This window comes from Prorops nasuta, unplaced genomic scaffold (assembly GCF_024137725.1).
Source record: "Prorops nasuta isolate Cenicafe-Biocafe unplaced genomic scaffold, Cenicafe_Pnas_1.2 PNAS00009, whole genome shotgun sequence".
NCBI lineage: Eukaryota > Metazoa > Arthropoda > Insecta > Hymenoptera > Bethylidae > Prorops > Prorops nasuta.
In genome coordinates, this window is record NW_027116806.1 from 3,545,177 (window position 1) to 3,558,700 (window position 13,524).

Sequence of the window (13,524 nt, forward strand, 5' to 3'; positions counted from 1 at the left end):
GCTGTTATTCTAGTAAAATTACTCGGTAAAAATGTTAAAAAATCTCTAATTAATTTTCCATTTCTATAATATCTTTTTTTTTTATTTCTATGAACTTCAAAGTGCCAAAACCATTTTCCGGCCATAATGAATAGTGTACCATCAGTAATTAAATAAACAAAATCTTTAGACGATGTTTCACATACATCATCAAATTTTTGTGGTATTTCATTTTTAGGACGATAATAAGATTTTTTAATTACTCTAGTTGTTGGTTTAGTTGTTATAGCAGGAGGAGCAATAGTAGTTGGTTTAGTAGTGCTGACAGAAGGAGTAATAGTAGTAGTAGAAATTTTATTTCTATTAACCTATTGATTGTCATTATCATTATTTTCAATATTATATAATCTTTGTATATCTAATATGTCAATATTATTAAATAAGTTATCTTTAGTATTTTTAAAAAATAAATAAGTTGGTTGCATTAGTCTTCCCTCATGATTATGAGAAAGCCCTAATGTATGACCAACTTCATGCATTAAAACATAAAAAAGACTAGGTTTTTCTTCTGGTATTTCTTCCAAACCATAAAACCAGTTTATACGTCTTCGTATATGAATCTCTCTAGGGCTATTTTCTTTATCAGGAAGAAAAGCATGTCCTAAAACATTATCTGTTAAATGACCAGTACATTTGATGTTTGGTTCTAATTTATAATAGTGATTATCATATTCAAACGATATAACTATATCAGCGTATTGCTTTTCATTAGTGTGATTAAATTCTAAACCTGTCATATTACTCCATATTTTAAATACTTCAACAGTAGTAGCAATTTGTTCTCGTAATCCCAAAATAAAATGCCAATATAATTTCTTTTTATTCCATTTCAATTGTTCTTGATTAAGATTGAAAACATTTTCTTTTACACCACATCTGTCTTCTTTCATAGATTTAATTATTTCATTAAATGAACTCTCATGCACTAAATTATAGTATTGCTTAAATAACGTCATACCAGTTTCTATTTCTTCATTGGTATATTTCAACCAATTTAATTCATCTGCATTAGAACTATTATTAATTTTACTAAGATATCCAAATTTTATCAAAAAATCTATCATAAATTTATCATATTGACTACTTTCGTTTATTATAATTGAAATAAATCCAGCAAGTAAGAACATAATGTATCCGCACTGCATTTTCGTTGAAAAATGTACTATCACTTGTTAAATGTAAACTCTTTGCGTGAAGCAAAACTAAAAACTATCGAATCTACCAAACATCTTGTTTTATACAGTGAGTCCCCTCTACAAAAATCTGTAGAGATACAAACATGTTGAAAGAAAAAAAGGAAAATGTTAATTAACAAACTAGTATCTTTTATACACGTGCCAGAAAAAAATGAAAATTTGAATTGATTAAATCATTGACTTCAAAAAACAAAACAAAAAAACTGTAGAGACACGTGTTGATAGGAAAAAAGAAAAAAATTGTTAATTGACAAACTATTATCTTCTATACACGTGCCAGAAAAAAAATTAAATAAAGTAACTCATTGACTCCAAGTAAGTCTATTACATCTTATTAAATTACTGTCTAAACAAGCATGAATAAGGAAGTTGAAGGTTGTTAACTGATAGAAAAAAGTAAAAAAACTCGTGATTTCAGTTAAGTTTACTACATCTTGTATATTTATATCTATGAGTAAAAATGTAAATGAGAAAGAACAATATCCTCTATACACGTGGTAAAGGAAAAATTATTATTATTATTTTAACACTAAGTCATTTAGTATTTATTATGATAATTATAACATACATAAATATAAATACAAAATTTTAATTATGTTTTTGTTTAAACAAATATACATTTCTTAAAGCACAAATACCAGAATGAGTTATTCATTGTGGAAGATTTTCTTTGACATAATCTTTCACTCGATAATCCTTATAATCATCTAGATCATAAACGTTTACATTACCTACAATGTGTTTCAAATATGTAACTTTTTCAGATCCTTTCACATAAACATCAACTCCACTGTTTTCTTTGATATACTTGGTTATTATATTTTTATGGTTTTTATAATCAATGTAACCGTCAGACCAATTAAAACCATGACGGTTCTTTGTTAACCATCTAGCTGTTTTTCTTTCTTCATCACTTAAATTATTAAATGGAAAAGAGGTGAAAATACATAACACCCCACTTTATTTTTATCCAAAATAGCAAACTCCTGAATAATAAATGATTTATCTGCTAATCTGAATCCTTGAAAGTCAACGTACATTTTTAATATTCTTCGAATTTTTTCAGCACAACAACAATAACAACACTTTACTGATACTGTTATTAAAATTCTTTTTTGTTTTCTGGTCTCTTTTTCTTTTCTTATTCAAACAAAATCTGTATATTGTAAACCAGGTAGTACGTTACGCTTTAAGCTTAAAACGAATGAGACTGGTCTGTAGCTTTTATACAACCCACATATACGAGAATTAGCAATTAATACATAGAAAGTTTATAGGTTTTTTCTATAAAATGAATAATCAATGCACTATTCCGATGAATCTTTCAATTCAATCACCTCCTCCTCCTCCTCCTCCTCCTCCTCTTCGTCCAGCAAATCTTCTCCTTCTACCTCTTCTTCGTCATCTTTACAGAGTTTCCTTCTATAATAAAATACTGTATAATTAGAAAAAAAAGACAATACATAAATTCTTGATAATCAAAGAAAATTGTTAACTTACTTTTTGCCTTTATTGATGATTGATTTTTTTTTTCACATTCATCCATACTCGTTTTTCCTTTCTCTTTTTTTTTCACATTCATCTACAATTCTTCTTTCAAAAACAAATTTATCTGCATCATACATTTTTATATAAAGATTCGAATTTTTCGCCAGATTCTCAAGATAAAATAATCTGTGAGATATATCAATAATTTTAGAACTAATAGATCCAGTTAAAAACATACTCCACTTTGAATCTATTTCTATAACTATTCTCAATCCATAAGTTGTGTTAACTTTTTTAATTTTTGAAACTTTATACAATTTGTTCAATTTTAATTATTTTATATTAATTATAGGTAAATACTTAACAGGAGCATTTATGTCTTGATTTATTATTTGTAGCTTATCCATTTTTTTGTTTTACACACTCAGACACTAAATTTTATGATTAAATAAAAACTTTTTTTCGCTGAAGACCATACTGTCGTGATGGTTGACAGAACAATAACTTCATTACTCTCGTAGAAAGCTTCACTATATATACACACCCCTTTTTTTTGAAGCTCTTTAACATTAAAATATAATAATCACGACTTTATAGGAAGAGACGTTTAAAAATTTTCAAAACCCCAACACAATGGGGATATAACTTATTGATATTGATAAAGCAGACTTTGTTAGGCCTCATTCAGTTAAATATAGTTCTTTTTCTACACGTGCCGACGATAAAATTGCATCGATGTCCAACCAATTAGACTTTATTAGCGGATGGAAGTTCATACGCTGACGACTAAATGAATACATTATTCCTTATAAGAAGTCTTTGAAGTTCGTGTATCGATGCATCAGCAAATGCATTTTGATGTATAATCGATTACATTATTCATGCATGCATGCATGCATGTGCGCTTACACACACACACACACACACAGCTCATCGAAATTTACTCGTGCAGACAATTATGTTCTCTTAAAGTGGAGGGAGAGGGAGAGAGAGAGAGAGCAAAAAACTTACCTTTTTCATGCTGATAAAGATACTCACTGCCTTGCCGACGGGGTCGGGGCCTTGTCGGCGGCGCGCATCCAGGTGCGTTGCACCTTCGGCGGCGGGAAAAATGCGCGCGGGGTTTTGAAAAAGAAAATAGGGGAGGGTGGGGGTGGTGGGCGGGGCCTTAGGGGCGGGGCCAGGGGGACAACCCCCACCCAAAAACGGACACGAACCATATTTGCACATAACCATACTTGGATCGAAATCTTTTTTTTTTGGACATGCCCATATATGGCTCGATCCTTATTTGGAGTACCCCCCTCACCTCTCTTCACCACCCCTCACATACACTTCATCCAGGTCCTGTCTAGCCCTACTACTGTGAGTAACTCATTAGAATATAACGAGTTACATTTCGAGTGTATGCATATTTGTTTGTTTCAAGTTAACAAAAATTTTGAACAATGCAAATATCTTGTTCCCTAAAAAGGATTCATTTATTTAAATGGAATAAGGGGAGGTTTCATCGAACGATATATTGGATAAGACTTATTAATTTTGGTGATTCATTTTAACAAGTAATTGTTAATATAAAACAATTAGATATTCAGATTTCTTTCACTCGCTGTAGCTATTTATTTCTTGATATTAAATGGATTCGACATTTCCATTTAATAAATGATAAATCCAAAAATTGAATGAGTGACTTGTTAGACTATAGCGAGTTTCGTTTGGAACATATAAAGAGTTACGTTTGTTTTAAATTTACAATTTTTTTAAATTAATTAAATTATCTTTTTCTTTTAAAAAAGGGTTTTCGTAAAATTGAAGAATTCAATGTTTACCCCAAACGACAATTTGTTTAATATAATTTACTAAGCGCTGTACGTTTAAATAGTTAGTTTTTTTATTTAAAAGAAAATATGCTTTCCTATATTTTAGTAAAATTGAAATATATATTTTTTAGTATGAAATGAATTAAGTTGAAATTGAATAAATGTGATAAGGAGGTTATATGTTAAATCTGGACATTTTACTTATTTGATCGAATTCTACATGCTTTGAATTAAAAAACTTATTTTTTGTATTCAATAAATACTTGTTTGTTTTTACCATAGAAAATTATTCGCTTTTCTTAAACTTCTTATTTAAACTAAATTAATATGTACTGAATTTAAATAATTATATATCTTAAACAAATAATATTTCATTGTATCAAGAACATATTTTTTAAATGTACAATTTTTAAGTACAAGTAAATCTAGGTTTTATTTAAATGGAAAAATTACTTCATTGAAATATACATTTTTTTGACTATGGAAACATAAATTCTAATAAATCAATGTTTCTGAATGTAACATACAATATTTTTAGTTCAAATTAATTTGGTTTATATTTATTAAATATCTGTTTGAAATGAATATATCTTTCTTCAAATATATATTTGCTATTTTTAAACATTCAGATTATTAAAATTAAATCTATTATATTTACTTCAAGTTTATTTTATTTCATTATAACAACTTGAAATTCAAATAAATCGATTTGTTTAATTTAAACAGTTGTTTTTTCTCAGTATACTAATGAAAACGTTTAAATAATATTATTGATGAGTAATCCGTATTTTACTTGTAAGTGCTGACTTTACCAGAAGACCGCCCTAGCCTCGATCTAGCTCCTATACCATTATTGGAACATTTTATATTAACGAATGACTGATAAATACGTAGCGATGGTTCAAAGTTGTTTTAATATCAATCGACGTTTCCAGACCGAAATATCAACGCAATATTACGCATTTTTTGTAGGGTAGAAATAAAAGAAAATGAAAATTCTTATTTATTGCAGGAATATCGTAGAAGCAGAAAAAGAATGATACAACGCTCTGATCCGTCTAATAATAATAAGATAATAAATGATCCAACGATGTTATGTATTTCTCAAAATATGTTTATCCCTTTGAAGCATTAGATTAGCAATTGCGTGTAGCACTTCAGTAACGTTTCTTTAGCAAATGAATTAACGATGTAATTTTGTTTGCAGCTGACGCAGCTAAAGCCATATATTTTTACGGGCCTATGGGAATAACGGTGATTTGCAACATTTGTTTGTTCATCTCGACGGCAATAAAGATTGGAAAGCACAAGAAGGACACGGCTCATCATCTTAAAAGCTCCGAAAGCAGACGACACGATGACAATAAACAATGGTATTTCCTCTCTTTTCATATTATATATCTCTCTCTCTCTCTCTCTCTTAAAATAATTAGCAAAGGCCGTGAGCTTTCCCCGAGACCTATAGGGGAGGCCGCAATCAATTCTAGCAAAATGAGAGTCTCATTTTTTCCCGAGGTTACTACTCGTGTTAAAATCTCCAAAAATTGTAATTCTTACTGCATATGTTTAGAATGCAAGTCTATTTTAATTAATCCATAGGAAAATGGCCATTATATAGTACCTAGTGCAATTTGTTACATTTAACACCACGTAGGTATCACATAATTGTAACATAACTGTAACTTTCATAGTGCATGGATATAAAAGTAGTCGAATACGATACTTCTGTAAACGAAGGATGTTATCTAAAGGTTAGCATGCATTAAGATATGAAATTTTCTTGTAAATTGTCAAAATAACAGCGATTGACTGTTTTATAAAAATAATTTTATATCTTATGTGACATTTGAATGTTTAATTTGTCAGAACGAAAATTATTACAACATGCAATGAGTTATTGTTGGCGCGAGGCGCGATAGAAGCATTTACCATTTGTTAATTCGCAATTAGCACGTTGCAAACGGCACCAATTTACTAGTATATATATTAGAATTGAAACCACCCGTTCGAAAATACTTCGTAGTGTAATTTCGTTAACATTATTTCATATTTAAAAGTCGCTCGACTTTTAAAAATGTAGTCAAATTAATGACGATTTCAGTCATGTATTGAATTTTAATATTTACACAATAGTAATAGGGAAATTGAAGGTTAAAGAACAAGTGAAATATATATTTAGAAAAGAGCGCAGAAAGTTTATTTGATCATTTTTACAACAGTGTCTCGATTAGCATTGACGACTCTAAACTATTGCGACTACTCTGCGTATGTTTTTCAGTATTGAATTAAGGTACTGAACGATTTTAAATTTTAATAATGGATGAAGCCACAAATTTGAATGTTAAAATTGAGATTCCGATCTTCCTCACGTCGCACGTCGCGCGATAAGTTGAAGCTGTACTCTTCAAGATGAAAAAAAGCACGAAGTATCTGAAAATCTCAATTAGACTCTATATACAAACTTATATTTCTCTTCTCGGTGATAGCGAGAATGCATGGCCATCGCTCTTTCTTTTTAACGATACGGACATTATTTTTAGTCCAAGTTATGACACAAGCAATATGGACGCAATCCCCATACTCTAGTTTATTTTCACAGTTACGAAATCCCTTGAAACAGCAAGGAAGCCTAATTTGGTGGCGGTGAACATATGGACAAGTTTGCTGTAGCCTAGACAAAACGAAATAAATATATCTTTTTCTATTTCAAACTCTTGATTACTTTTGGCGCTAGTTATTTATAGTTTATTCGTTTCTGACGATGGTAAAATTATTTAAAAGTAATCATTAGTTTCACGCATGAGCCATCGTAAGTATATTTACATCTTGAGGTAAAACAGTTCTCATCGGAGTGCTGCAGATACTTGTTTCCTATATTATTGATAAATTTAATTATAAATTCGCGATTAAGGTTATAGTAGGTACTTTCGAGCTTAATAATTATACATAGCCGAATGAAAACTGGGTAAATTCATAAGTTTATCTTTCATTTTGCAGGTTCAATTTGTACCTAAAGTTATTTATCGTGATGGGAATTAATTGGTCTATGGAAATCATATCTTGGCTGTGCAAAGGAGAACCTCCGTACATCTGGTATATCACGGATCTGGCAAACAGTCTTCAAGGCTTGATAATCTTCGTGATTTTCGTGTGGAAAGATAAGATCAAAAGACTGCTACTAAAAAAATTTGGGTGCCACAATAACGGTGTACTATCCAGAAACTCAACAAGGAGCGTCTACAATAGCACGGCATCTCGTACGTGTACCACGTCCATTCCTCTTCAAGAAAAAGTTAATCCTTACGTGCATGAATCTTATAGGAATAAGGCTTCGCCGGATGACAGCGATTGCGCTTAAAAATCAAGTCAATCTACCAAAATCTAAGGAAACTTATAGTCTATCGTCCGACAAAAATAATTTAAGATAATATTATTAGTCGCGTTCGCTTTCACCTAGCAATTACAAAAATTGTGCCTAAAAGTTTATACCAGTCGCTTAAGCTTGTACCTATTACTTATTGGCAAGAGTCTATTATGCCATTAGATTTTTATTCTGTAATTAAAATATGCGCGATTGCGCGCGTGACCGAAACTTTATTCTTAAGCAATTGGTAAAGTGCAAATCGAAAAGCTTGTCGCACGTGAGTATCACTCGGGACGTTTTCAATATTGTTTTAGCTATATAATCATTGATTGAAGTCAGTATATGAATATAATATAAAAGAAACATTATGCACAAATCAAGCAGAATTTATCCATGCAACATCGACTTTTATTTTAAGGCGCATATATACTACGGAATATCGTATAAATTTAAAGGGGGGGGGGGGGTGTATGTGCGTGCGTGTGTATGGAGACCTTGCTTGAATAAATCATCTACCTGTAGCACTTGATATATATGCATATAATAAGAGCGAGACTCCAAAATGAAACTTGCGAGAAATTTTGAAATATTTTTTAATGGTAATTCGTAATCTCATGTCTAGATAGCACAATCATTCAATAAATATTCGTAGGATATGCTGGAATGCTCTTTTGAGAATTTTCGACGAATATTTGCTTTCGAATATACTTCTTTGCATATCCTTTTATTCTCTATAAATATCTTTTTTCTAATTTTCGTAAAAAAACGTTCTTAAGATATCCAGTAACAAATATTTCATGGATACATGTTGTTGGTGGATTCTTAGAATAATCAAGAACAAACTATTTTGGATTATCACAAAAGCAGGCACTTAAAATATTCATTAAGGAATAATCAGCTGCTAAATGTTAAAGTAAACTATTAGAATATTGGAGAAAGATCTTTTTGGAACATTTTCGAAAAATAACATATTATATTTAGATGAACACATGGATACTGGTTATTTCAACTTAATTTCGTCGCCTTTGATTATTTCGAAAACAATTAGGCATTTGAAAGTATGTGTCAAATAAAAGCTTTTTAGATTTCAAGGGGAGAAAAATGAGCCTTATTGGTTGGACCTCTTATTAATGAGGCAAATATTTCAAGCAGACTTATTTTTACAAGAAAACAAAATTATGTAATAAACCTATTTTTATTTAATTCAAATTAAATATTTATATTTGTTAGAAAAAAGTTGCACATTTGGACTAGGGGGTTAAGGCAGCAACTGCTAAGAGAAAAATGACGATCGTCACCGGTTCGAGTCCCATCAAGGATAGAAATACTTAACGCGAGAATGATCTTTTCTGTTATATAATTAATTAATTATGATTAGTGAGTAGCTACTGAGAAAAAAATAATTAATGAAATTAAATTCTGTACGTATTTATTAATTTTTATATAGACTATTCATAGAATACCTACAGAGGTATTTAGAGAATATTTATAGGTATTTGTAGAGTATCCAAAGAATATTCATAGAATATATAAACCTGTATACTTTTGAGTATAACAGAATATTCTATACCATATCGAATATGATTGAGCAAATTCCGCTAAATATTCGTTGAATATTCTTGTGCTATCTGGGTAAGAGTTACAGATGGCAAATAATATTTGGACTGACGAAAAATTATTAGCTTAGTTTCTACGTGACGCGACATAATTCGAGTAAATTTCGTCTATAGAGGCATGGTGCATATCGTCAAAGAATCTCTCAAGGTGCGCTAGCCACAATAAGGCTTCCAATAATGCCCTTTAACCGACCCGGAAGACCTATATACCAACATTATGGAGCGCTTCTATTTCGAGTCTAGATTTTCAGAGAAAACCTTATTTGAAAACTCTTGCCGAATTTGAAATCCGTCTCGGAATAATATTGTTCTTTGACAATTATACGATTCCACTTTGCTTATATAAGGACTCGGTGTAACGAAATGCAATGTATGACTCTGAGTTCCTTTCATTGGGTATCCATTCTTTTGATTAGCTTACGAAAATAGTCTTTTTCTTCTCTAATACTTACAGAAACAATTTGCAATTGGATCATCTTGCGTATTCTATATGACGAGTATGTTTCAATGTATGATACGTGATAAAGCTTGCTATATGAATGAATTAACTGGTAATCTTTACGTACCATTAAATTTTTTTACAATACATCTTAATCGGACTCCTTCGACTTGTGCAGAATTGAAGAGCTTATTTCCAAAACGACTTATTTACCTTCTTCATAATTCAGATTATTCCATTGTTTATAATCATTTCACATTTTCTCCATATGCGATATATACTGTCCAGAAAGATAGGACTGCGTAAAATATCGTCAAAATTCATGGCTGACGTATTCCTTACGTGGAGGTACGAAATACATAAAAAGAGCATAAGCTTGCGGGGTCGCCAGGTAAAGAGTGAGGGTAAAGAAGGCTGGCCGCCATCTTAGTACCTGCAATAATATAACTATATATATATGTATATATGACTATATACATATGTTATATAGTGAATCCAGACAAAATTAATAAAAATGGATGTCAGGCGATAATAAACATAGTAATAGTGTCAGTGAACAATAATGTTGGATTTTGTGACTATGTTTAGTATTATTACTAGCAAGTGGCAAAATATTTCAAAAAACCAATTATTTAACTAATTTTGTTAATGTGAATTTTCAATTGAACTTATTCTACATTGTACAATGCTATTAAAGAACAATATTGAAATTTGTGTGATTATGCTTAATGTATAAGTTAAACGTAAAAATTTCAGTTTTGCAGAAATATAAATTTAAATAATCTATGCGATAAAGAATTTTCAGGTATATTTAACTTATAATAATTATATATCCTTAATAACAAGTATAGTTAAGTTTTTATTCTTCAAATATAATCAAAAATTGTTTGGCTTAGATAATAGAAAAATTATACTATTTCAGTTTTTATTTAAAGATTTATGTACAACATATAAAATTTCATCAAGGTCATATGTTCATTTAACATTATTAAATAAAATTTGATACTTTATAAAGAGAAATACATTATTTGCATAGAAAAATAATTGATATTACCGAAATTTTTATTGTCCATGATGATTATATACAGTGATATATATAGCTAAATTTTTGCAATTACTAAGATGGCAAGCAGCTTCCCTTCTCTCACCCTTCTCCTAGTACCCTCCTTGCCCAAAGTGTGACCTTATGCTATCTTGAAGTATGTACTTCGTGCTTCCATGTATTCCTTATACGAATTTTAGATACCAAAATATCAAATTTTTAAGGGCGCAAAATTTTGAATTTAATACATTTTGGGAATAACCTCTTCAATTTGCAATAATAATAATCTTGGCCATTTCCTTTAACATTTCGAAACAGACTTGCAAATGATAAATTCTCCTTGTGGATCACCCCAGTTTACATTTCTCTAAAACGAAAGGTCAATGTTAATGTAAACGCTTCTTATCGGAACATAACTTCTCTCTATAGTATTAAAACTTACCAGAAGAAGAAATCTCTCAAAAGGTCGAGTAATAAGTTACTTGATATATAAATAATATTGGAAGAGACCCTTAATGTGTACCTGCAAAAGATAAATGAGTCACATTTGTAACAATACCTCTTTTGATTACTTCATTTAATTATTTAAAATAATAGTATATAAGATATATAAAAATGAATGTATAATTAATTATAATGAATGTAGCTATAGTCTCATAAGAGAATATTTATTTATTGCAGAAAACTATAGAAAAACCATAATCTGTCAATTCCTTTAAACGAATAATTATGCATTTATCAAACATTTTTATTTTAATCATTCGTGAAACAAATCTCCACGCAAGAAATTCACAAAAAATATTGTTCTACAAATAGATTGTAGTTACTTGTCTTACAAAGTTAAATTTGTATTGCCCATATTTATGTGCCATGACGTAAATTTATTTATTCAATCAAATTAGAAGAGCCATACTAAAGGACAATCTTAGAGTTTACTCTTCTATCCAGCCTTATATTTGCTGTTTTAACAGTATTGCAATTATGTATTATCATTTTCAATGAGCATACTGGATAACTATTATTTTTTAATATATAACAGTGTAGAAGTTTAAGTCGACAAACAATGAAATTTTCAAAATGTTTGCTAGACATCATTTTGTAAAACTGGATTCATTTGATCAAACATGTCTTTTCCCAAACTTCATTGAAACATGATGGATCCCTTTGAGTACTTCGACACTTCAGTATTCCTTTACTTATTCTTCTACAAAATTCTTACTCTTATTGTGTTGAAGTAAATAATTGTTAAATTTACCAAAAATTCTACGATGTAATATTTAACCAAATTCTGGATAGCATACTATTCTTTGTATATACACCTGTAATAATATGTTTGCAAAGACTAATAAATAATAATTTTATTTAACAAGACAACAGTCTGTTTGGTTATTCGTTCTTTTTCTTTTGTTTTTTAGCGAAACTCGAAATGAAAACCCAATGCTTAAAAATTAAGTATCTTTCTTTTTATTTTTATTACAGATAACGCTATTTTTTATACCGGTTGCATGGAGAAGATAACTTCTAGTAACACTTTAAACAATACGATAAAGTCATCGAACATATCCGCTGAGTAACCAATAGGTTGCCAAAAATTGTAGAATTGTATTTTCTCTTACAAATTTTCCCTGGATAGTCCTCACTACCTACGTTTTTTAGCTCGGCATAAATTCATCGTACTATAAACTCAATATATTATATTTTACAAGCTTACTTCTAGGATAAAAGATGTTGTAGTATATCGCGACCCCGGCAGTATTTGATAACGAAGTCACACTGCTGCAAGAGCAAAATCCACATTTGCAATCGCATGCTATGGTGTTGAACTATTCGCAAAAATGTTAAACTTTTATGGTCGGTAAGAATCTCAAATTTCACATTGGCCAAATATATCCTAAATTTAGTAATACTGTACACCACTGCCAACAGTTCCTTTTCCGTTGTCGTGTATCGATTTTCGACCGACGTCAAACATCGACAGGCCAAGGACACCATATATTTATTTCCGTTAGAATCCGTTTGTCCGAGTATGCCGCTAATTTCGTTATCGCTTGCGTCGGTTTGTAATGTGTATGTCGCGCCCGGTATAAAATGGCTCAACTCTACACAATTAACAAATCCCCTTTTCGATTCTTCAAACGCGCGAGAATGTCCCGGACCCCAGTTCAAAATCGTATCCTTCCGTAATAAATCCCGAAACTGTTCGATCCGCTCAGAATATTTGAGCCCAAACTGGCGGTAATAATCACACATACCCAGGTATTGCTGCGACTGTCTTTTGCTTTTTGGCTCGGCATATTTAAGTATCTCATCCAATTTACTTGGTTCAGGCGTTATTCCATAAGGGGTTATGACATATCCTAAAAAGGGAATAGACTCCGCGCAGAAGACTGATTTGAACAACTGCAACATAAAATTGTGCATAGATAATTTGCAAAATATAACGTCCAAATGCTGGAGATGATCTTCATAATTCCGAGACGATATCAGAAGATCGTCTATATAACATGTAAGAAACTTGTC

The 13,524-nt window shown here is 30.5% G+C and overlaps 1 protein-coding gene across 2 annotated transcripts in view; it reads left to right on the plus strand.

Moving 5' to 3' along the window:
* LOC136776047 (G-protein coupled receptor Mth2-like) overlaps positions 1-12,367 on the plus strand; it is a 91,610-nt gene extending 79,243 nt beyond the window's left edge. For both annotated transcript variants that reach the window (XM_066731370.1, XM_066731369.1), the window contains 2 exons: positions 5,751-5,916; positions 7,541-12,367. In XM_066731370.1, coding sequence (XP_066587467.1) covers positions 5,751-5,916; positions 7,541-7,901 — 527 coding nt within the window. In that variant the 3' untranslated portion in view covers positions 7,902-12,367. The remainder of the gene's footprint in view (positions 1-5,750; positions 5,917-7,540) is intronic.
* The last annotated feature ends 1,157 nt before the right edge of the window (positions 12,368-13,524 follow it).